We start from the raw sequence: 23,849 nt of genomic DNA, 5'->3' as shown, positions 1-23,849 counted from the left end.
ATCTGCAATGAGAGATGAAATTGGGAAGTCGAGAAGCTGTTGTAAGTCTGACCTATGCTACAACTGTGGTTTAAAACGACTATGTTAGCCAACATTTAATAGTGAGATTGTGCTCCCTTCCCTGTTACTGGGAGCTGTTCCTTTAGAAAAGGTTTATGCAGTTTAGGAACTACCAAGCTAATCAGTCCTCCATGAATGGCAACTTAGGAAGAACATGGCAAGACTCCTGTTTTTTGCTGCCTGGGGATGGCAAAAAATGGACTGGGTGTGTCTTTCAAGCACCTGACAAGCCATCACTCATGGTTGGTGGGCTGTGCAATGTTCTGTGCATCAGAGATTGCAGGATCCTATGCTAGACTCTGAGGGAAAGCTGCAGCTATCTCATCTTTCACTGCTGAGGAGTTTTTAAAGAGCTATGTTTGCACTCCAGGTTGCAACTTGGCAACCTTACTTAGATATGTCAGCTTGTTTTCCTACTAGGATGTCTGAGTGCCAAGTAGAAATTCAGAAAGTGATTTTAAAAAACAAAACAAAAAAAACATTCAGTTGTAGACGAAGTTTCACTAGCTGGATTGACTATTAGAGTTGGCAGTGCTGGTGTGTCAGTCATATCTATGCAGAACTAATGACTTCTTACTAAGGTAGGTCTTCTCCCCAATCAGTTCTGACACTTAACAATGGATGAGCATGAGCCGTGTATCACAAGCCAATTAATTTCATATTTCTGTGTTGTTTTCACAGACTCCTATACTCTTGGCACATTCTTGATGATGTATTTGTGTGTTTAATAAAAACTGTAGTTAGCCATGCTGGCCCATTAGAAAAGCAAAACAAAAAAAAAGCCAAAGTATGTTAATAACTTTATTACGCCCAGCCAAAATGTCACAGGATCATGAGCGAGTTTTTAAACTTACGGCATGTTGAATGTTTCAGTCAGTGAAATACTTCCATCTCCAGGTGGAATTGTTAGAGACTGAGTGTAGCAGAAATTCATTGAAGCCAACACAGGTCAAAGGCAGAGCTGGGATAGCAGATTGCATTTCCAGTAATCAGATGTACAGAGACCATTTTATCCCCCCCCCCTTGTCTATCAAACCTGTGTACGAACATAGCAGAAGAAGATACCCTTAGTTAATCTAATTTAAATCTGTAAATTGGCACCAGACTCTGGGTTGTCTGACATTTGAATCAGATCCTTAACCTCTCTCCTTGCCCCTTAGCAGCTTTAACTGGCACCAGACTCATTCGAAAAAGAGGCAACACTGGTCTTTGAAATTCAGGTGACAACATTAACTCAATCTATGTTACATTCCTTCCTATCAGGTGTTCCAGTGCCATCTTCAGGTTGCAGTGAACAAATATGAGTCGCTGAACACGACAGTATCTTTTTCGTTGTTCAGCAAATCTGATACTGATTTGTTGCCATCCATTTAGAAGACGTATGCTTCTGCACAGTGGCGAAGCTGCCTGCTCCGGCACCAGGAGTGGCGTACATCCGGGGGCATGGCTGGCGTGCGTTCCGGGGACGTGATGCACTGCCCCGGGGGGCGAGGCATGCATCAGTGTGTGTGTGTGGCAAGTAGTGTGCATCCTGGGGTGTGTGTGGCATGCGTCAAGTGTCCTGGGGGTGCGCAGCAAGCAGCAAGCATCCCAGGGATGTGCGGCGAGCACTGGGGGTCCCGGGGGCAGCCGCGATGTCACCCTCCCGGATGGCACCTGGGGTGGCCACCCCCGCACCCTAACCTTTGTCCGCCAGTGCTTCTGCAGCTGCTTTAGACTTTGGAGGTGGGGGCAAGAAATGGCAGGGAGGAAAGGAAGTTCTGTGCTAAGGAGGATGCTTTTCCTTGCACACCTGTGGACTTTGTGAAGGTACCTTGGAGGTGTCACAGCTAACCTGCTGCAAGACTACCGTATTTTTCGCTCTATAACACGCACCTGACCATAACACGCACATTGTTTTTAGAGGAGGAAAACAAGGGAAAAAACATTCTGAATGAAACATTGGATGTATCATTTTTGTGCTTCATGCTGTGGCCACAGACATGTGATCTGATGGTGAATTTGGGCTGACGCAATGCAAAGATCCTGAGGATCCATGTGGATCCATGCTTTGTAACCACGTTTTTGCACCATTGCAGCCCCAGACAACAGTGGGTGCGTGATTTGGGGGGGCAGGCTGTAGCCATGGACATGCTATGTTCTCTGGTGGTGAATTTGGGGGTGACCCAATGCAAAGATCCATGTGGATCCATGCTTTTTAACCACATTTTTGCACCATTGCAGCCCCAGGCAACAGTGGGTGCATGATTTTTGGGGGGCAGGCTGTAGCCATGGACATGCTATGTGCTCTGATGGTGAATTTGGGGTGACCCAGTGCAAAAATCCTGAGGATCCATGTGGATCCATGCTTTTTAACCACATTTTAAGTGGGGAGGGAAGGAAAAACACAGAAGGGCTAAGAATGCAGGAGTGGGGTATAACGGGAGGGAGGAAAGGAAGGCAAAAGTTTCCCCCACGCACCCACCCAAGCCAGCCAGCTCGCGCTCTCTCTCTCTCTCTCTCTCTCTCTCCCACCCGCATGTTTTCAGCAGCACCGGAGCACAGAGAGGAAAGAACGACATTCTGCTCTCTCTCTCTCGCTCTCTCTCTCTCTCTCTCTCTCTCTCCCTCCCACCTGCATGTTTTCAGCAGCACCGGAGCACAGAGAGGAAGGAGCGGAGCACAGAGAGGAAGGAACGACACTCTGCTTTCCCCTCTTCTTGCCTGGAGGGGAGGGGCTTTCCCTGCTCTTTGTTCCGTTTCAGCAAACACAGCAACGAAACAGAAGAGGGTGGGCAGTAAGACCCGGAGGCAGAATGCAGGAAAGCACCCACTTCCTCTTTTCAAGGCTTCCCTTCTCCCTGAAGCACGGTTTGATTTTTGCCCGATTTTTTGGCTCCAGGGACCACACATTCGCTCCATAACACGCACAGACATTTCCCCTTCCTTTTTAGGAGAAAAAATCTGCGTGTTATAGAGCGAAAAATACGGTATTTCAAACCCAGCCCTGCATTTTGAGTGAATGGCTTTTCCCTCACTCCCCATTTGATCTCTGATCAGTCTTGCAGCCCAAGCCTAAGCATATTTTCTGAGAAGTCCAAATGAATTCAACTGTACTTACTTCTCTAGGACCGCAGCTGTTTTTGCTTCAAGTACTTTTATCTGTCCTGCATCCTCCAACATTCAGCTTCGTTGGATGCCCACGAGTTCTAATGTTATAAGAGAGGGAGAAAAACTTTCTTCTATCCACTTTCTCCATGCCACACATAATTTTGTGAACTTCTGTCATGCTGTCTCTTGCTCACTAAACTAAAAATTTCCAAATGCTGTGACTTTTCCTCATTTTGGCTGCCCTTTTCTGAACCTTTTCCAGCTCTACAACATCCTTTTGGAGGTGAGGCAGCCAGAAGTGTACACGGTATTCCGGATGTGGTTGCCCCATATATTTTGATATTGGCAGTTTTACTTTCAGTTCTTTTTCTAATGATCCTTAGCATAGAGTTTGCCTTTTTCACACCTGCTGCACACTGAGTCATCTGAGGTGAGACTGAGATATTTAACCTGTAACTCACAAAACCTGTTTACAGAGTACCTGTCTTCACAGAGGTAGTGCTTGTAAAAACCAGTGGCGTAGCGTGGGTTGTCAGCACCCGGGGCAAGGCAAGTAATTTGTGCCCCCTAACCCGTGGATTTGCGCCCCCTAACCCTAACCCCCAGATGTTGCGCCCGGTGCGGCCGGCCCCCCCTGCACCCCCACGCTACGCCACTGGTAAAAACAACAACAAAAAATAGCATGGTGCCTCATAGTGAGCATAGAATTGTAGAGTTGGAAGGAACCATGAGGGCAATCTAGTCCAACCCCCTGCAGTGTGGGAATCTTTTGCCTAGCGTGGCGCTTGAACCCACAACCCTGAAGTTAAGAGCCTCCTGTCTACTGACTGAGCTATCCCAGCTTCATAAAAACAAAACAAGCTCAAATAATTTGAAAGATGGAGAGACTGAAAGCATCTAGAAATTCAGGCTTGACTCTGAATGATGACAGGGTGCTATTGAAAGGAAGGTTTTATGCAAGAGTTTGATTTATTTATGAAGGCAAATGGATTAAACTCCAAGGAAGATGCCCCAAAGGTGGCAATAGTTCTAAGCACTGCAAACAATGAAGCTGCTTCATTATTTAACAGCTCTAAACTGCCAGGCTGAGATCACAGCAAATGTAATTTAATAATTCAAATTGTTTTTGTTTTCGGGACTTTCTTAAAAGTAACCCAAGGCTTGCAGGTAAGCCCAAGGTTGTTTTTGTTGTCTTCCATGAAACATGCATCTATTTAGCACAGAGGTAGGGAACATTAGGCCAGGGTGCTGAATGTGGCCCTCCAGATCTCCCTGTCTGGCCCTCGGGACTCTGTCCAGTCCATGCCCCTCCAGATCACAAGCCTTGCTGGTCCTGCTCTGCGCCCAGAGTTTTCTGGGAAGAGGGAATGGTTGTTGAACCACTCTGGGAATTACAGCACTGGGAAGGGAGTAGGGGTCTCTTAACTAACCACCACCCTTAGCAAACTGCAGCCCCCAAGATCCATGACTGTTTAAAGTGGTACCCTAGTGCTTTAAATGTATGCTGTGATTGTGGCTGCAGTGAGAGATGCTTGCATTGGTGATCTGCAGCCACTGACACATAACACACATAATTCTATTCTCTCTCTCCTGTCAAACTTAGTTGGCTCCAGGCCTGTAGAAAAAGTAATTTTATAGCAAATGTCACACAATAGTATTATCCACAGATTTCCAGCCTCAAAAACTCCCCTGGAATATGGGTGAAATTTTTCATCTCATGTGAATTAACATTTTGTGCATCTGTAACTGAATTGCGGTATGGAAACTGCAGTCATCATCTCATCTTTTCTCATTTCCCGGCCAGGAGATGGAATTTGTGTGCAAAAGAAGCAAGTGATGTATGAGCCTATTGGTCTATATATTCCAGTGCTGGGAAGCCATTATTCTCTAGAATTACTAGGTGATATCCAGTAAGTTATACTCATACTGAATAAATTACTCAGTTCCATTCATTTCATTGGGTCTATACTGGATACCAACCATTTACCATTGAAGTAGGGATGTAAAAAAAACCACACAACTAGCTTGCTTGAAGAAATCTGGATGCATTAAAAGCCTTATACTGCCAATAAAAACACAGTTTTACCAAACACTTGAAAGAATGCATACTCTTTTATAATCTTCATTTTTCCTAAGGCTTTGTGAACCAGGATTCACAGACTTTGGAACTCCCTTCCTAGAGAAGCTAAACTGGCTCCCTCTTTGTTGTCCTTCTGCCCGCAGGTGATTGTGCCTTGAGTCTTCTTTCTGGCCTATTTTTTAAACTATCCTCAAGGAAATAGCTGTCAATCAAGTGTACATCATTCAGGACGAAAGCGTCTCCCGTGCATATCATACTTATATGCAAGATTTATTTAGCAGCCTTTCACCCAGTCTGCTGAGAGACTTTTGCCATGTGCATGATCCTTGACTGTCACCAACTCAAGACCGAGAAAGAAGTTGATGTTTGGAAGGTTTAATCGTTAAATTGAGTTGGTTAATTTTTATTTACACTCTCTGCAACTTGGGAGTCTCTTAAAATGTGCAGAAGGTGAATTGCATTTGGCTTGTGCCCACGTAGAGAGATGTTGGATCAACTTGTTACCAAACTGAGCTTGAGTTAGGGAGCAAATCATGAGCCCATTGGGTAGAGTCTAAGCCTCTGCTGGACTTCTGGTCCCCAAGATATTAGGTGGTTGCATGACATTCATGGCACTGAGCTCTGGAGTAATAAGGTAAGACTCCTATTGATTGGTAGCTCTTTACAGCCTGCACCTTGCAATCATATCAGTTCTGCTTCGGGTCATTTTGGCCCTTCAGAGAATGACATAAAGCAGGAATTCTACAGATCATTATTTGCCTGGGTGCAGTTATGGGCTGTGTGAAAGCTAATAAACTTGAGTCTGAATCCGAACAAGATGGAGACCTTGCCACCAAGTGGTTCCCAGGTCCAGGAATTGAAACATTTATCTGTTCCAGACGGGGTTGCAACCCTTTGAAGGAGCAGATGCTGCTGGATACATCTTGGTTGCTTGGGGTGCCCATTACCAGCATCAGTTGATAGTGCATTTGTGTCATTTGCTGGTTAGGCATAGCTCGATTACTGCGGTCCATGCATCGGTAACCTTGCAGTTAGACTGCTGTAATGCACTGTGTGTGAGGCTACCCTTGTCAGGTAGCTACAGCTAGTGAGTGGGGTGTCTAGCTATACTCAGATTTCACCTGTGCTAAAACAATGACACTGTTTGTATGTTAGTTTTAGAACCATGTTGAATCTTTTGTTGAGCCTTTTTATTATTATTTTTTATTTTTATTAAAGATTTTCTTGTTTTACAGAAGTAAGTGTAATGTCTCTCATATTTTTTCCATGTATGTAACATTTTTACAAATCCGTTTCATTTGGGGGAGAAAGAAAAAAGAAGAAGAAGGGGTGGAGGGAGGGAAGATGGGTGGGGTTGGGGTTGGGTGGCGATGTTTCTGTTATGCTTAATGTATGTAGGGTTTGGTGTCAGTGTTGCTTGTGCTGTTCGCTTGTGTTCCTTTGGTGGTGAGAGAGGCTGGGGTTGGCCTAGGGTGTGGTTGTTTGTATGTGATTGGCTGTAGTGATCTTTGTTTTCGTGTGTGAGTGGGGTGGGTGGGTGTTTTGGATCAGGTTAGTCAAATTGATTTGTATGCTGTTGGTGGGTTATTGTCGTTGTCTTGTTGGGCTGTGTATGTGATAAAGGGGAGCCATACTGGGGTAAAGGCATCTTCTTCTGTTTGTTGCCATGTCAGTTTCAGTTTATTGGTTAATTTTTCTAGTAGGGCTGTTTCCCATACTATTTGGTACCATTGGTCCATGCTTACTCCTGACAGGTCTCTCCAGTGTCTAGTTATGGTGTTTCTGGCTGCTTAAAGTATGTGGGTTATGAGTTCTTTGTGGTGTAAATGGGCATTGTTATATTGGAAGATGTTTAGTAGGGCCAATTCTGGGGTGATGTCTAATTTTTGTTGAGTCTTTTGAATCTTTCTAGGACCCTCGTACCTACGGGACCGCCTCTCCTGGTATGTCCCACGGAGGACCTTACGGTCTTCAAACAAAAACATCTTGGAGGTCCCGGGCCACAGAGAGGTTAGGTTGGCCTCAACCAGAGCCAGGGCTTTTTTGGCTGTGGCTCCAATCTAGTGGAACGCTCTGTCACAAGAGACTAGGGCCCTGCGGGACTTGACATCTTTCCACAGGGTTTGCAAGACAGAGCTGTTCCACCAGGCCTTTGGCCAAGGCACAGTCTGAGCCCCTCCTTTGGCAATCCTCACAGAACTCTAGCCCAATGGTTGCCATTAATTTGATTTGAATTGATTTTATAATGAAATGATTTTAGAATGTTGTATCATTTTACTGTTGTTAGCCACACTGAGCCTGGCTTCGGCTGGGGAGGGCGGGATATAAATAAATTGTTGTTGTTGTTGTTGTTGTTACTGAATTATGAAGTTCTAAACAACCTGAAATTCAGGTTTACTACGATCTTCAGAAAAGGCCTTGCTGGCTACACTGTGGTTGATGGGTTGTCATTTATCATGAAAATGAGCCTTCTGTGTAGTGGGACTGATTGTCGGGAACATCTTCCCTCATGCAATTTGGTGGGCACCCACTGTGGTGGGCTTCAAAAACTTACTGAAAACTTACTTGTTCCATCAGACTTTCCCTTGCTTTTAATTATCTGATATACTGCCTGCATTTTTCTGTTTCCATGTTTTGCTGGACACTTTTTATTCAACAAACCTAATTTTATTGGATTTTTAATTGCATTTTGATATTGCATATTTCCTTTTCGCTTGCGATTTTATGATTGCAATTGACACAAATCTCGTAAGAGATTTTGTTATATTAAGCGGTATATAAACTACATTAATCTGTGCAATACAATCCTTTGCAAGCCTACCCAGAAGTGAGTCCCACTGTGTTCAATGAGGCTTTTTCTCAAGTAGGTTTACAAGAAGGCATTGTTTTCCATTCTGCCCAGTATTGGTCGCATGCAGAGCACTGTTTCTTTTCCACTGCCCTTCATCTCCTGCCGAAAGCTATGTTATTTGTCTCACTGTCTGCTGAAGCAAAATGACATAATTTGCATAATTAATTATGTAAATCACCTTGCCATTATGTTACTCCAACTCATTCATTTCAATGCAAAGGAGACACAATGCAGACATGGTCGGGGCTAGGGGAAACCATAACCAATTACTTATTGTTTGCCAGCTCAAAGCAATAACGATGCCAATGAATACCAATCATATTGACTGGATTGATTTCCTCTCTGGACATAGCTGGTGCTCACGTATTCTTCCTATTTTCTGCTCCTGTTTCCGTCAGAATTTTCTGACCCCTCCTCTCAAGTAAATGTGCATAGGATTGTAGCCTTAGCATTTTAGCAATTTAGGAAATCCAGTGTTCTATCTTCCTTTTAAGATACAAAAGATGGTGTTGGATGGGAGAAATATAAAGAAATATAACTCTGTGGCATGGTGTCTGTGCATTGCGTGAAGCTGGGATGCCTTCTTTTGTCTGCCTGTGATTGTCTGCATGTTGTTGTAATGCAAACATTAGCAGCCGTATTCTTCAGAACAGCCTTTGCCAACTTGCTGGCAGGGGCCGATAGAGGACACTCAATTGGTGAAGTCTGCTCTTCAATATGTGTTGTTGTTGCATTTATATCTAATCTTTTTCTCTAAGGAGCATACATGGTACTCCTTTTCCTCATTAATCCCCATAATAACCCTGTGAGGTACCATATTTTTTGCTCTATAAGACTCACTTTTTCCCTCCTAAAAAGTAAGGGGAAATGTGTGTGCGTCTTATGGAGCGAACGCAGGCTGCGCAGCTATCCCAGAAGCCAGAACAGCAAGAGGGATTGCTGCTTTCACTGCGCAGCGATCCCTCTTGCTGTTCTGGCTTCTGAGATTCAGAATATTTTTTTTTCTTGTTTTCCTCCTCCAAAAACTAGGTGCGTCTTGTGGTCTGGTGAGTCTTATAGAGCGAAAAATACGGTAGGTTATGCCAAGAGAGGTAGTGACTGGTCCAAAGTGAGTTTCATGGCCAAGTGGGGATTTGAACCCTGGTCTCCCAGGTCCTAACACTCTAACCAGGACACCACACTGATTCTCTATATGTTGACGTGTTGCTGTTCCTCTTAAATTTCCTCCATGACTCACTGCAAACTCATTTATCTATTCACTAGAAGGGTGAAGGAGGACACAGTCAGGAAATGAGGAATCTCATTATCAGTAGAGTAGGTGGCAAGAGACAGAACTTTGACCTTATCTGGAGGGTGGAACGACAGCTCCCCCACCCACTCTGCCTAAGACTGGGAGGTAGTCTCAGGACTTTGGTTTTCAGACCCATTTTCGTGTGTTCCTTCTGTTGCTGCCCGGAATTGAGATTTTAAATGGTAGGATAATGCCTGTGTCCAACTCTTCTACATTTTTTTTCTGGAGTATTCCTGCATCAGAACATATCTGAGACCCTTATATTTGGCTTTCAGCTGACCACTGAGATTTGGAGTGAAGGATGTTCCATATTTAAAATATAGTTAACACAAAATGGAAGGAGAAAGCACAGACCCTGATTTGCAATACCTTAACCAGTACTTTGTAGGGCTTCTATTCGCTGACCCAAAATCCCATTAACAAAGTACATTGTTTTGTTGATACAAAGGAATATAGCCTATCTGTTTCTGAGACCCTCTTCTTGCATAGAAACAAAGGGAATTAGATGAAAGCACAGTTAGTTTCAAGATGCAGAATGTGTGATCTTGAGCGCTGCTTGATGTTTGAATCCCCCTGACACAAGATCTGTATATTTATCTCTGGAGAAGATACAGGGAACTTTAGTTGTTGATTGATATTTGGTGTCGAGATTTAAACCCTTGGAAGTGGGGAGTTAAGAAATAAAGAAGAACATGCACACAAAATACCTTGCTACAGTGCAGGCCCACCCGTGAGGCAAGGTGAGGCGACTGCCTCAGGCAGCAGGATCTGCAGAGGAAGCAGATTAGGCTCCCAAGGAATGCATTGCCCCCACTGCAGCAGTTGCAGCCACAGCTGTGGCATGCTCCTTGGAGGACAGATCTGCCTCCTTCTCAGTAGGCGCCACCAGGGCCGTCCTAAGCATATCTGGCATCGTGGCGCAAAGCTCCCTCTGGCGCCCCCCTTTTTTTAGGGAGGATGGTGCTGCTGGTGGGGCTGGAGGAGGCGGGCAGCAGCTGGAGGGCAGCTCCTTTGGTGGGGAAGTGGCAGAGGGTAGACGCGGCGCCTCCTGGCCCAGCTGGCCACTGCAGACGGAGGCTCTGGGTGTGGCATGCTGCTTTGGTGCGGCATGGCAGAAGTGGGCGAGGGTGGCGAGCTGATGCCAGTAAGCGCCATGTCCAGCCTCCACCTCTTTCCTGGTGCCCTCCAGAACTTGGCACCCTGGCACCCAGCGCCGCTAGCCTCTATGGGTAAGACACCCCTGGCCCCCACAATGCTGCCTCTGCAACCCCCTCCACCCCCATTCCTGATGTACAGTAGATCTTCACTCACCCCTTCTTCCCTGATTGGGGCGGGGAGTGCCATTTTGTGGTTTGCTTCAGGTGACAAATTGTCTTGGGCCGGCCCTGCCTTGTTGACTTTTGGGTAGCTCTTTTGCTGAGGAATGTTGGTTGATAGAGGCTTCATTCCTCAAAACTGGGGGCGCCATGTGACGCTGTTTTTTCTCTGTCACAGATGTGCTTATCACCCCTTCTGTCTCACCCATGCTTTTCCTGGGAGTAGACTTCTTGGGATATTGAAGGCCCTACTGTAGTTTTGAGGTCGCAGATTGAGCAATTCATTCCTGATGTCGGCTTGCACGCCAACTATGCAAACTGGGCAAAGTTTAAGTACTTTTGCAAATAACTGGCATACTACAGGTGCAGTGTGCAACTAAATGTTGTGGTGCATCATTCTTTACACCCAGTGAGGTGTGTTCCTGTTCAGGATATCAGCCAGCCACCCACCCTGAGGAGGTGATTTGCAAAGAAAGGAGGCGAGATGGGATGTACATGTTGAAGAGAGTGGTCATAGAATTGTAGCACTGGAACGGACCCCAGGTGTTATCTGGCCCAAACCCCAGCCTAAGACTAGTGGTTAGAAAGATACTAGAAATTCAAAGATAGCTGGGAGTTTTAATGTAACTCAGAAATTCCAGACGGAAGCTAAATATAGTGCTTGTAGGAAATATATATATATATATAGTAGGAAATGCGCGGTGTTGGCCAGCTGGTCCTGAGGGCAATACTGTGTGAAACAGGAACAGCAAGGAACGTCAAACCACTTTCCTTTTGCCTCCAGTGAAGGTTCTGCACAAGATTTCAGCAGCTGGAAAGCAAAGTATGACATCTTGTGGTCAGAGTCTATAATTCTCCAGCAAAAATATCACCTATTTAAACTTGACCCTTAGCTCACTTATTTTTTGTTATTTATGCTGCATACTTCTTGTGTGGTTCTGTTGTTTTAAATTATTGTTCGTTGCTTTGATACATTTTGCAAAAAAAGTAAAATACTGTAGAGCAATTTTAAGAAAAGAAAAGAGAAGAGAAAAGGGTTTTGTTGTTAGGTTGCTAGACTTAAGTTCAGGGAGACCTGGGTTCAAATCCATGCCTAGTCATGAAGCTCGCTCGTGGCAATTCACAATCTCTCAGCTTAGCGTACCTCACAGGATTGCTGTGATGATAAAATGTTGTGAGCGGGGAGATCTATGTATGTTGCCTTGAGGTCCTTGGATTCAAGGTGGGATATAAATGCAGTTAATGAGACTACAGTGGTACCTCGGGTTAAGTACTTAATTCGTTCTGGAGGTCTGTTCTTTTTTATTATTATTATTATTATTTAAAGTTTTTATTTATACAACAAGAAAAACAAACAAACAAAAAACACAAATACCAAATTATACACAGATTACAAAAATAACCATAGACACGTAATATTCTTAGCAAACAATAAAACATCTTTTGGTCTTAACACTAAAGACCCAACCTCCCGTATATTCCATACTTCAAATTCATATTACTTATTGCCAATACACTTTTTTTTCATAATTAAACTTATTCTCATTAAATCTAATTTCTTATATCTACCTTACAACTATTACTGAAGTTCCTCGAATGCTGCAACAGAATTTAAACTACTATATTTATTTTTCAGATATTCTTTTAAAACCTCCCATTTAGAAACAAATTCCTGTTTTGATTTATTCTTTATTTTTTCTGATAAACCATCTAATTCAGCATATTCTGTCAGCTTTTGGATCCAATCTTGAATAGAGGGGATTTCATTACTCTTCCATTTTGCTGCGATCAAAACTCTTGCTGCCGCCGTCGCATGTAAAAAGATACTCTTCCTCTTTTGTGGAATATCCAAATCTGTTATTCCCAGGAGGTAGGCCTCTGGTTTCTTATTGAAAGAGATCATTAGCATTTTTTGCAGTTCTGCATGTATACTCTCCCAGAATACCTGTATTTTCCTACATATCCACCACATATGGAAGAATGTTCCTGAGTCTCCGCATCTCCAACAATTACTTGATACATTTTTATACATTTTTGAAAGCTTCCATGGTGTTAGATACCATCGATGTTGCATTTTTTGAAAGTTCTCGCTAATCGTGTAACAATTTGTGAATTTCCAATTGATCTTCCATAAATTTTCCCATTGGGCCATGGTTATTGAGTGGCCAAAATCCTGGGACCACCTCACCATTGCCACTGTTACCTCCTCCTCCTTGACTGTCCAGTCAAGGAGGAGTCGGTAAGTTTTGGAAAGAGTTTTTCTTTTAGAATTTACAAGATCAGATTCGAATCGGGAAATTTCTGTTGAGAACCCCTTTTGTTTGTCAGATTTAATTTTTTCAAATAACTGATGGTATTGGAACCAGTCTGAAATGTAGTCTCTTATTTCCTCAAAGTTTTTTAATTTTATTTGGTTATCTTCATTTTTTAGAAGTATTTTATATGTTGGCCAGCTTTCCTGAGTATTTTTCCGTTTTACTGCTATGGCTTCTACTGGAGAAGTCCACCACGGGACTTTAGGCTCCATCAGGTCTTTATATTTTTCTTTATATATTCTGGAGGTCTGTTCTTAACCTGAAACTGTTCTTAACCTGAAGCACCACTTTAGCTAATGGGGCCTCCTGCTGCCGCTGTGCCTCCGGAGCACGATTGCTGTTCTCATCCTGAAGCAAAGTTCTTAACCCGAGGTAATATTTCTGCGTTAGCGGAGTCTGTAACCTGAAGCGTATGTAACCTGAAGTGTATGTAACCCGAGGTACCACTGAAATAGCAAGAATAATGACCAAGCTGTAAGTTTTCCATCTACTTAGATGGTGTCCAGTCATACGGTGCCTATGCCATACAGACAGTGATGGATTTGGGACAAAGTGATATGCGGAAAACAGTGGTTGTTCAACACAGGGTTGATGCCTTTTTTGGTCTGTCACTTCAGAAATGTTTGTTCTGGAACTAGGAGGTAGCCTGAGTAAGGTGTCAGCAAGAGAAATGCCGTGCCATTGCCAAATTGTACTTCAAAACATTATTTATTATTCAACCAGGAAATTGCTTCCGAGTGCTTACTGGGGCCACTACCAGTCTATGCTCACTTGTGCTTTGTGATTGCAGTGAAATATTGCTGAAGGATAAGTGCATGCAGTCAGTGGTGGATGTGAATGTGCTGAACAGATCCTAGAGATCTTGGTACATTTGGTTTGGGGTTTCAGCTACTGGCTTCATTTGCACCTAATACTGAACTTAAACCATTCCTGAGCAAGAGACAAACAACCATGCATGCACCCAGGTAGAATTTTTGTATTATTTATTGCATTTGTTTCCCACCATCTTCTCCAAGGAGCTCATAGTGGCGTGCACAGTTCCTCCCCTCGTCATTTAATAGCCATAACAACCCTGAGTGGTAGGTTAGACTAAGAGGCAGTGACTACCCCAGGGCACCCCCAGTGAGCTTCACATGGCTGAGTGGGGATTTGAACCCTGGTCTCCCAGGTCCTAGTCTAACACTCTAACCCAGGGGTCAGCAAACTTTTTCAGCAGGGGGCCGGTCCACTGTCCCTCAGACCTTGTGGGGGGCCAGACTATATTTTGAGGGGGAAAATGAATGGATTCCTATTCCCCACAAATAACCCAGAGATGCGTTTTAAATAAAAGGACACATTCTACTCATGTAAAAGCACGCTGATTCCCAGACCGTCCGCGGGCCAGATTTAGAAGGCAATTGGGCCGGATCCGGCCTTAGTTTGCCTACCCATACTCTATCCACTACACCACACAGGCTCTCAATATATCAGCTGTTTCACCTCTCCCTTGGTCCTGCTGCCACCCCCAAAACCTGGAGCTAAACCATGGTTTGACTTAGTATTACATGCAAACCCAGGCTTGTGGTTTACCTCCCCGAGAAAACCATGTGTAGTAAACCAAGAACAAAACCCTTGATGGCAGCTCTTGCTTTGTTGGCAACAAGGGAAACCACAAGCCCAGGTTCACATGTAACTGTGTAGTGTGGTAGCAGTATGACCTAGGGAGGTATGAACCAGCCGTTCTTTTCAGTCACATTATCTGCATGCTTGTTCATTCTCACTGAGATATACTTTAGTTTACTGTTGCATATGAACCAGACAAATACCGTACCTCAGAGCTGAGGAGCTAGTGAATGATGCTCTGTCATTCATGCCACCACATGAGTACAGAGTTGTTATCATTGGAATGAAACTAATTTGGATGGACCAGTGGAGTAAACCCTGGTAAGGGCCATTTTACAGGATTGGCTTCGTGATGGCTTTGACCATTATTTCAGTATTTATTCTGGAGCCAAGCACTGAATTCAAGCTTATTTTGGAACTCAGATAACAAAACTGAAATTAATAGTTCAGAACTGAAACCCAACCCAGTCCAATAAAATTCAGCTGGCACTATTTAAAATCCTGGAGTTGAAGGTGAGAGTTGAAGGACATTTTGGGAGCAGAATATTTGAGCCTTCTCTTCCACCAGTTTCATAATTTCTCATTGGCCTTGTGATTACTTACAAACATACTGCCCTAAAATGAAATGTCGGGGCTGTGATTTCTTTGTAAAAATACATCACAGGCACATGAGGATTCTAATAAAAGATTTGGGAAAGCACACTGAAGGCGTAATGGGATGGGATGCTGGAAATTGCCCACCCCTTTTGCAGTTGTTGGTCCTTATTCCTTCTAAAGCTCTTATCAACTAGGTTAGACATTTTTTAAAAAAATTAAAAACAAGAGTTATGCAGATTTATTTATTATTGGTTATTAGAATGGAAATTGGATTGACTTAATGAAAAAAGTTTTTTACATGCATTTTTTTATAAGCTTAATCCCTCTAGAATAATTTTACTTTTGACTGAGATCATCAGTCCCATTGCAAAACCCACTTGCTTACTGAGATGTGTGTTTTCAGGCCACACCCTATTCTTGTGAGCATAATACACTTCAGCTGTTTTGAAATTCTGTATTTTAAATTGTTGTAACCCACCCTGGGGCCTGCTACTGAAGGGTGGGCAATAAATTTAATAATAATCAACAATATGTGTGCCTCATATTGTGCTTGTTTCTCCAGCAGCCAGCAGAGCAGCCAGCAGAGCAGTCATGATGATGACCCATCCCGGTTCCTGAGCCCCCGAATGCGTGACGACGGGTAAGTTACCGGAGAAAATGACAATACCCAGCTCTACCTCTCTTTTAAATCGTAACCAGTGAAGGTCCTGTGTGAGTGCCTGGAGGTGGTTGGAGGATGGATGGCGGCTAATGGATTGAGGTTGTGAGACCAGAGGGTGGCAGCGGCAGCTCCTGTTCAGGAAACCCAAAGCCTCCTTGAGCATGTGGAACTGGTTGTCGAATGATTTGAATTTGGAGCATGCTTTCCAAGTCCAGATAATAAAGTCTTCCTTTTGCTTACTGTGTGTGTATGGGTTTATTTCCATTTTTTACTTCATTCTAATTTCCCAATGGCAAAAGCTGAGATATGCTTAGGTATGTCCCCAGCTTCGTCTCTAGCAAAAGCTATAGTTGTAATTACTGCTTGAACAAATCTAAGGCATTTGCAATGCAATCCTATGCATGTCTGCCCAGAAGTAAGTCCCAATTAAGTTCAGCGAGGCTGAGTCCTAGGGAATATGAGAATATGCAACTTTACACTTTTAAATTTCATAGAAGATAAAAAGAGTAAAATTTCAACCCACCAAATCAGGGCAGGTTAATGGTAGTTTGTGAGCTTCATTTTGGTGGTCTGCGGTGTGTCTGTAAAGATAGGATTAAAAATCACACAGCGTCTAGCATTGGAAACTACTATTGCTACAGCAGGCAGAAAAATCATGAAGTCGCCCACCAAAACCCTCAGTAGTTTTAAAATGGTCCATGGGGGGTGGTGAGGTTTGGAAAGCACTGTGCTAAGTTATGTACAATGCATTTCATGTTCTCAAAGTAGTAAAGGAGTTTAGCTTTGATAAGAAAGTAAATATTGCATGTATTTCAAAGTTTATTGAAATTTCTATGCCCCCCCATTAAAAATACTGGTTCCCCAGATTTTCAGATTTCCCCGGAAATTCTGCATCTCTCCTGTGTGTGCTGCCCATTCTTCTTTCAGTAATGGAATGTCCTTGTATTCATTGTACAAAGTCAGTTACCCATGCAAAGACAATTATCATTGTGGGGGGTGTTTCGGTATATATTTTATTTAGCATAAATCTGAAAATGTCAACCCTAGCTAAAGGAGGCGGGGGAGCAGCTGCAGACTGAAACCATTGTATAGATGTCAAGTGCCTGTGAAATATTGTTAACTGTGCAAATATAGCAACATCACGCCTGGTTATATTCTGACAAACATACAAGACGTACTGGTAACTGGCTGTGCATTCACATAAACACTACTCTTCTATATATTCTTATCACAATATCAAAGGTTTATCTTGCACATAAACAACACATAAAGTGCAATAATATAGATGGAAGTCCCAATAGATCAGATCATTCATAAAGACCAAATGTCTGCTAGTTTCTGTTCCACATATGTTCATAAAGTTCAAATTGGTCTTTGGTTTTTATGAATGATCTGATCTATTGGGACTTCCGTCTATATTATTGCACTTTTTGAAGGTACCCAGGATAAATCTGAAACATGGTGCAAACTCATTTTGTCCTGTGAAAAAGAACGAACAATTTCAAGGAGTTGTCTGTGGTAAGTGGCTACTAATGCTGTCTGATAATGGAAACAACTGGTTCTGTACATGTGTGACACAAACATGTGTGTGTGTGTGTGTGTGTGTGTACATTAGGGATGTGGACTGCAGTCAGGTATGGTATAAAGAGGATGCGTGGTTGTGTTGGAACTGCAGCTTGGCTGACCTCACTGTTTGCTGAAAGAGTGACCTGGGAAGGAGGTCAAACGATCTGGCGGCTGCAACCTTTGTCACATACAGTCACTTGATCTGTGTCAGCCCATGACATATCTGACTCTGCGAAAGGAAAGACGTCGTCAAAATAATTAAAAAACAAAGCAAAATAGGATGGAGGATTTGTCTGTCTTGATAGTTTTGTTGATGTGTAGGAGCACAGGCCACAACAGGAAAACGTTTGTTTAATTGCCTAGATGGACCATTGGCCTGACCTAGCAGAATGAAGAACCTAAGTTCCTCATTTCGTCCTGCTAATGCATCTACTGCAGTTAGGCGAGATCTGTGGCACCAGCTTGTAGGAGCAGAAATGCCGCTGAGTGAACTCCGTTTCTGCATGTATTGTGCAAGTTGAAATTCTGTATTCTACACTACTATTTTCCTGATTGATCTGGCTTCTTTGGTCCTCACAAATTCTGTGCTCCTCACCTACAGTCACTTGGTCCATAGGGAGCCTCGGGCACCAGTACTTAACTTACTTTTCTTTTCCTGTACACTTCCTGCTGCTAGGTACACCATCACGCTTCAGGCAGCCTTGTGATGAAAACATATTTCCTGATGGATTTCTGCATGCCATGCAGCTGCTGAAGGCACAGTGCATCTATGCGCCTTCTCCTTGGACCAGAGCCTACAAATCCTAAGGCTCTTTTTCTGTTGCATGATGTCTTCTGTTCACTTTCCCTGAACCTATTGCTTGTGCGTTTGTTCAGCTTTGGTCGGAATCCTCCAAGCTTTTCAGTCTTTGCAGTAATGGAGCAGCTGGCACATAGATTCCTGGCACAGGTGCTGCTTTTTCAGGCAGGGGGGAACACACTCCCTGCTTTTCATATACTTTGCAAGGGAAAGTTATGGAGGAGTTTCCCTTTATTTTTAGCCTTTGGGGCCTTTAGTTAGCCTAGACATCACTTCAGCTGCCGCTTCATCTCTGCTGTCGGATGTTAGTGTGGTGTAGTGGTTAAGAGCGGTAGTCACGTAATCTGGGGAACCGGGTTCGCGTCTCCGCTCCTCCACCTGCAGCTGCTGGGTGACCTTGGGCTAGTCACACTTCTCTGAAGTCTCTCAGCCCCACTCACCTCACAGAGTGTTTGTTGTTGGGGAGGAAGGGAAAGGAGAATGTTAGCCGCTTTGAGACTCCTGAAGGGGAGTGAAAGGCGGGATATCAAATCCAAACTCTTCTTCTTCTTCTCTTCTTAATCAGTTGTTCATCTTGCCTTGGTTCCAAATCAAACTTTTAGGTGGTCTTCGTTCCTGGCTGAAGAAGGAGCAGGGAGGATAAGAAAGAAAATGCAATATGAGGACAAATTTGGATTCATATGTTTCTGGCTCTTTGTGGTTGATTTATTACAACTCCAAACTGCAGCCTTGGCACAAAAGATGGGGGAGGATGGGGGGGGGAGAGAGGACGAAACTGTGAAAGTGGCACATGTGACTCCTTCTTTGTGTGTTTTTTGGCGAGACCAGCAAAATGTATTGTATTTCCACTTCCCTCTCCTTTCTGTTGGTAGGTGTTCTTAATTGGTTGCACAGAAATGGCCGACACTCTTTAATCACAGCCTTCAGAATCAGAGTTTTAAACCTTACTCGGGTTGTAGGTTCAGGGTCAAAGCCAACTAGAGTTTGCTGTGACACTAATTTTAGAAAATACTAAAACAGGCCAGAAGTTGGGACTTAAAGGGGCAGTAGGAAAGAGATTCACTTTTAGGTCAAAGGAAATGTATGATGGTGGAATAGGAAATGAAACTCATTATCTTTTCTTCCTCTAAGTCTCCACCCCCTTTTTGAACTCTAGTCTCTCTGGGGAGCTGTCATCAGATGCTCTGGTTGGGCGTCTCGGAATATTCCTTGTTTAAAGTCTTCTTAGGGTTTGCTTTCTTGGGCATGTGTTGAACCTCCAGTTCTTTTCTCTGTCATATCCTCTGCTTTCTTTCCACCTTTCCTCACCCTCTCCAGTTTTTGAACTCTCAGGCTCACACTCAGCTTTGAGCACACACACTCAGAATATTGCCACATTTATTTAACTTTCATCGAGGCAAGTGTGGGGAACTTTTGGTCCTCCGGATGTTGCTAAACAACAACTCCCCATCAGCCCTAGCAAGCATGGCCAATGGCCAGGGATGATGGGAGCTGTCGTTAAGCAACATTTGGAGTTCCAAAGGTTCCCCATACCTGATGTCTAAAGACTTGAAACACACGTCTTCTATGATTACCTTTTATCTATGGGAGTCATCACAGTATGTGCTTCTTTGGTGATCCTGGAAGATCACATTGCCAGAAACATTACCAGTTTCTGCAAGGGGATCTTGACATGGAAGAAGCCCTGTTGTAGGTTCTCCTCCTGCCCCATGGCCCAGCTCCATTTGATGACAGTACAGCGTAGTTGGTGGAGGACATTTTTCTGCAACTCTCATCTCCTAAAGGTTACAGAGGAAAGTGCTTTTGATTTAACTAATGGGTTATTTCCCAACACAGTGAAGCCATGTGGAAAACCATTGTATAGCACACACTAATATGTAATTCTATCCACCACTAGGTTATATCCAGCTCTGTCTGAAGGTTGCATTCTCTATTGTGTCACTTGAATGAAAAACCTGGCTAACAACTTCAGAACATGTGGGTAGATAATATTCATCCCACAGTCACCTGCTGGTGAAAATCAGTGGTGGTGATGCCTCATTTTCTTTTTTAATCAACGGAAGAGGGTGTGTTCCCACCTTGTTTTCTTAACATGGGGTCTTCGTTCCCTTGTCTCCTTCAGATGCAGAACATTTCTATTAATGCCTCACTTGTAGTGAGATGATGGAAGCAAAAGCTGGAGAGGCCTTGTCATGTTCTAAACATAATAATTTATCCCCCAGAGGGCCAATTAATAACCCAGGAGAGGGCATGGATGAGAATTACCTTTTGGTAGCTTAGTACAGCTTAACATTTTCCTCCATATGTTTCTCTGCAGTCATTCATGCCTCCATAGTAATGTTGATCCTGCAGGTAATAAAAAAGAACACGGCAGAGGAGAAGTTGCCTTCTGAACTTGAAATTCCACAGCTAACTCCACAAAAGGGCCTCCGTGCCTCAACTTACCCTCCTGCAGAAAGCTGCCCAATCCATTTTGATGGAAGTAAGAGGAACTGTAGGCCAACATGATGCTTCCCACTGTCTCAAACAAGCAATGGTATGTCCCAACAAGGAAGTCCTGTAGGGCAGGATCAGGAGAAAGCCCTGAGAAAGGGACAATTGCCAGTTGAGAGGAAAGGCACTGTGATCCCAAAAACTATGGAACTCGTTCCCACAGGAGACAGCAATGGCCACTAACTTGGGTGGCTTTAAAAGAGGATTGGACAAATTAAGGCTACCAATGACTACTAGCCCCAATGGCTAGGATCTGCCTTCATGTTTGGAGGCACTGATGTTTCTGAGTACCAGGAGAAGAGAATGCTCTTGTGCTCAGGTCCCACTTGGAGGTTTCTCATAGGCATCTGGGTGGCTACTGTAAATATAGGATGCTGGACTAGATGGGCCACTAGCCGGATCAAACAGGCTTTCCTGAAATTACTATGTCCTTATGCAAAAACAGACAATTGCCATTCACTTCTAGATATGGTAGCAACTCCTTTCTACCATACCCAATTTGTCAGAGGGACATCTTGCTTTCCTCCAGCCTCATTGAATAGAAAGAGAGTGGGAGAGAGCCACCCAGGTTGCCCAGATAGATGAGTCATGGCTAAGAAGGATAGGAACAGAATGAGGGAGCGAAAGCTATGGCAAGTCCCTTTTGGGGTGGCATCTATTATGTGTGCATATATATATATATATCTAGCTCACTTTCACAATTCTAAAATCATTAGCTCCATTTATAGCCTGACCTTCCTCAAGGAGTTTGGAGTAATGCCTGTGAGATTCCCATGTGGCAATACCTTTCAGGTATTGATCAGAACCAGCCCCCCCTTAGCATCAGGAGGTCTTTAAGCAGAGGCTTGACAACCATATGTCAGGAGTGCTCTGATGGTGTTTCCTGCTTGGCAGGGGGTTGGACTCAATGGCCCTTGTGGTCTCTTCCAACTCTATGATTCTATGATCAGAGCATTAGAGTAATAATATCAGTTGCCTTCAGTCGGTTCTTGGACTCTAGGGCTGAAAAACCTAATACTCTAATCAGATTTAAAGGAAACATGAGAGCTGAAAGTGTTTGGAGGGGAGTGAGTGGCAACCAGCTATTTCCTAAAAAACAAAGTGAATTGGATTTTTTTAAAAAACACAGATTGCAAGGTGCGCTTAAAATGAAATCTGCTCAGTTCTGGGAATCAATGTGGTACCAAAGAGTATCTGAAGAAGTGTGCATGCACACGAAAGCTCATACCAATAACAAATTTAGTTGGTCTCTAAGGTGCTACTCGAAGGAATTTTTTTAAATTTTGTTTCACCTATGGCAGACCAACACCTACCTGTAAAGAGTGGACGGTCATCCCTGAGATGCTCCTGGATCTTTCTTACCTGGGCTGTTATCATGCATGTTTGCACGTGCACCCACATTCTTGGCAGGGCCTTGGTGCTTTCAAAGACACCTGCGCGTGCTGCTCAGGTGCTTGCACTGCTACTTTTGTTTGCTGATGGTAGCAAGAGGGAAAAGTTTGTGCCCCTCGGGGGAATCAATTTTCTCAGGTGCTGTGCTGGGATTTGAGAAGCGAAAACTTTGCCCCTCCCTGCAGCACATCTGACATCAATTACAGGTGGAGCTGTGCAGGCAAGGCTGTTTTTGTTTCTTGAGAATTGGGACAGAGAGGACCTGCCCACATCTAGATAGCCGCACGGAGCCAGGAAGCTGGTGAGGACCGAATCAAAGGCACTCCAGCAGGGATCAGAGGAGGAACGGAAGCAACGAGAGGCTGAATGTGAATATTCAAGCAAGGTTTTCAGCCACTGGCAGTTGAAATGGCGTTTCAGGCATGACAGCAAAGTGGAGGTTATTTTGGGAAGTGGTTGAGCTTGCAAAGTCCGGTGACATCTTCCTTCTCCTGCTCGTCCTCGATGCAAGGAGCCCAAAATGATGTTGCGGTCCGAGTTGACTTGTTAGAAACTCGGCACAGCAGAGAGAACAGACAAATACATGCTTGCTCCAAGCTTTGAATCTACGCACTCCTTTTTTGGACCAGCCTCTTTGGGCTGGACTCTGGACCCACTCCTCCATCGGGACTAGAAGCTTTGCTGGGCTGTTGGCTCCAGTTCTTCTATGGGCTGCAGGCACCTGAGTTGGCTGTTGCACCGCAAAGCAAAGCCATGGTCCAGAACCTGCATCCCAAGGAGGTCGCCTCCAGTATAGCTGTGAGGCAGGCCTGCCATTTCCGTATAACTTTCCTGAGGAAAAAGCTCTCCTTCCTCAGAGTCATGTAAGTATCTGGGGATGGGGGTGGGAGGCGGGGGTGAGAGATGGGGTTGTGTTTAAATGTGCGTGTACCTTTGTTCACCTGCATGCCTGCATGGGCAGTGTGTGGCTGTGTGAGTGTGAGCACCTGAAAAGAGCCCTGCTGGATCAGACTGAGGGTCCTTCTCTACCAGTTGCCTCTAGGAAGCCCATCTAATCATAGGATCATATGGAAGGGATCCTGAGGGTCATCTCGTCCAACTCCCTGCAGTGTAGGCCACAAAACAAGTGTCTTTCCTGTTGCAACTCCCCAACACCTGGTATTTGGAGGTGCCCTGCTTTTTAGCGTGGAGTCTCCATGTAGCAAATAGCTGTTGATCAGCCTCTTCACCACAAATTTAGCACTTTTGAAAAAGCCATCTAAGCTAGTAGTCCTCAGCACCATCCTGTGGCAGTCAATTCCGTAAATTGTGCATCTGGGTTCAATGTCCCAGGGGGGCAAAACAAAGGAGCAGCCAGTGGAACACAGCTGCAACAAAACATTGTAGTGTGGAATATACCACCAAGCTTTATCGGTCCTTGTTGGGCCATTTTTTTTTGGGGGGGGGGTGCTTCCTTCATTTCCCACACCCATTAAAATTTGCTTTTTTCACTTCTGCAAAATTTGGGGCCTCAAAACCCTGTTGATACTCCCTCTTCTCCATGTGACTGGTGCCATTTGGCTTCATAATGATCAGCCGTCAGAGAAGGAATGAGTTTTCTATTAGTATAAGATGATAATTCCTCTTAAATGGAAAATGCTAGGCTGGAACTCAGCAGTCTAGCTTGTTGTCCCAGTTCAAGCATATTTGTGTGATCTTTCTCAGGGCCCGTACTATATGCAAAATAGAGATAAGTA

General features: G+C 44.1%; 1 protein-coding gene across 5 annotated transcripts in view; it reads left to right on the top strand.

The window, feature by feature from the left end:
• The window catches only part of GRAMD1B (GRAM domain containing 1B), a 216,095-nt gene that overhangs the window by 75,562 nt on the left and 116,684 nt on the right, over positions 1 to 23,849 (top strand). For 4 of the 5 annotated variants that reach the window (XM_082200951.1, XM_082200950.1, XM_082200953.1 and 1 more), the window contains one exon: positions 15,765 to 15,842. In XM_082200951.1, the coding sequence (XP_082057077.1) occupies positions 15,765 to 15,842 (78 nt within the window). Of the gene's footprint in view, positions 1 to 13,860; positions 13,969 to 15,764; positions 15,843 to 23,849 lie in introns of those variants that run through there. The other variant, XM_082200954.1, reaches the window with a different exon arrangement.

The sequence above is a fragment of the Podarcis vaucheri genome (assembly GCF_965113315.1).
Source record: "Podarcis vaucheri genome assembly, chromosome: 15".
In the NCBI taxonomy this organism is placed as follows: domain Eukaryota; kingdom Metazoa; phylum Chordata; class Lepidosauria; order Squamata; family Lacertidae; genus Podarcis; species Podarcis vaucheri.
The sequence above is the reverse complement of the archived record's forward strand: the minus strand, read 5'-3'. Positions and strand labels throughout refer to the sequence as shown.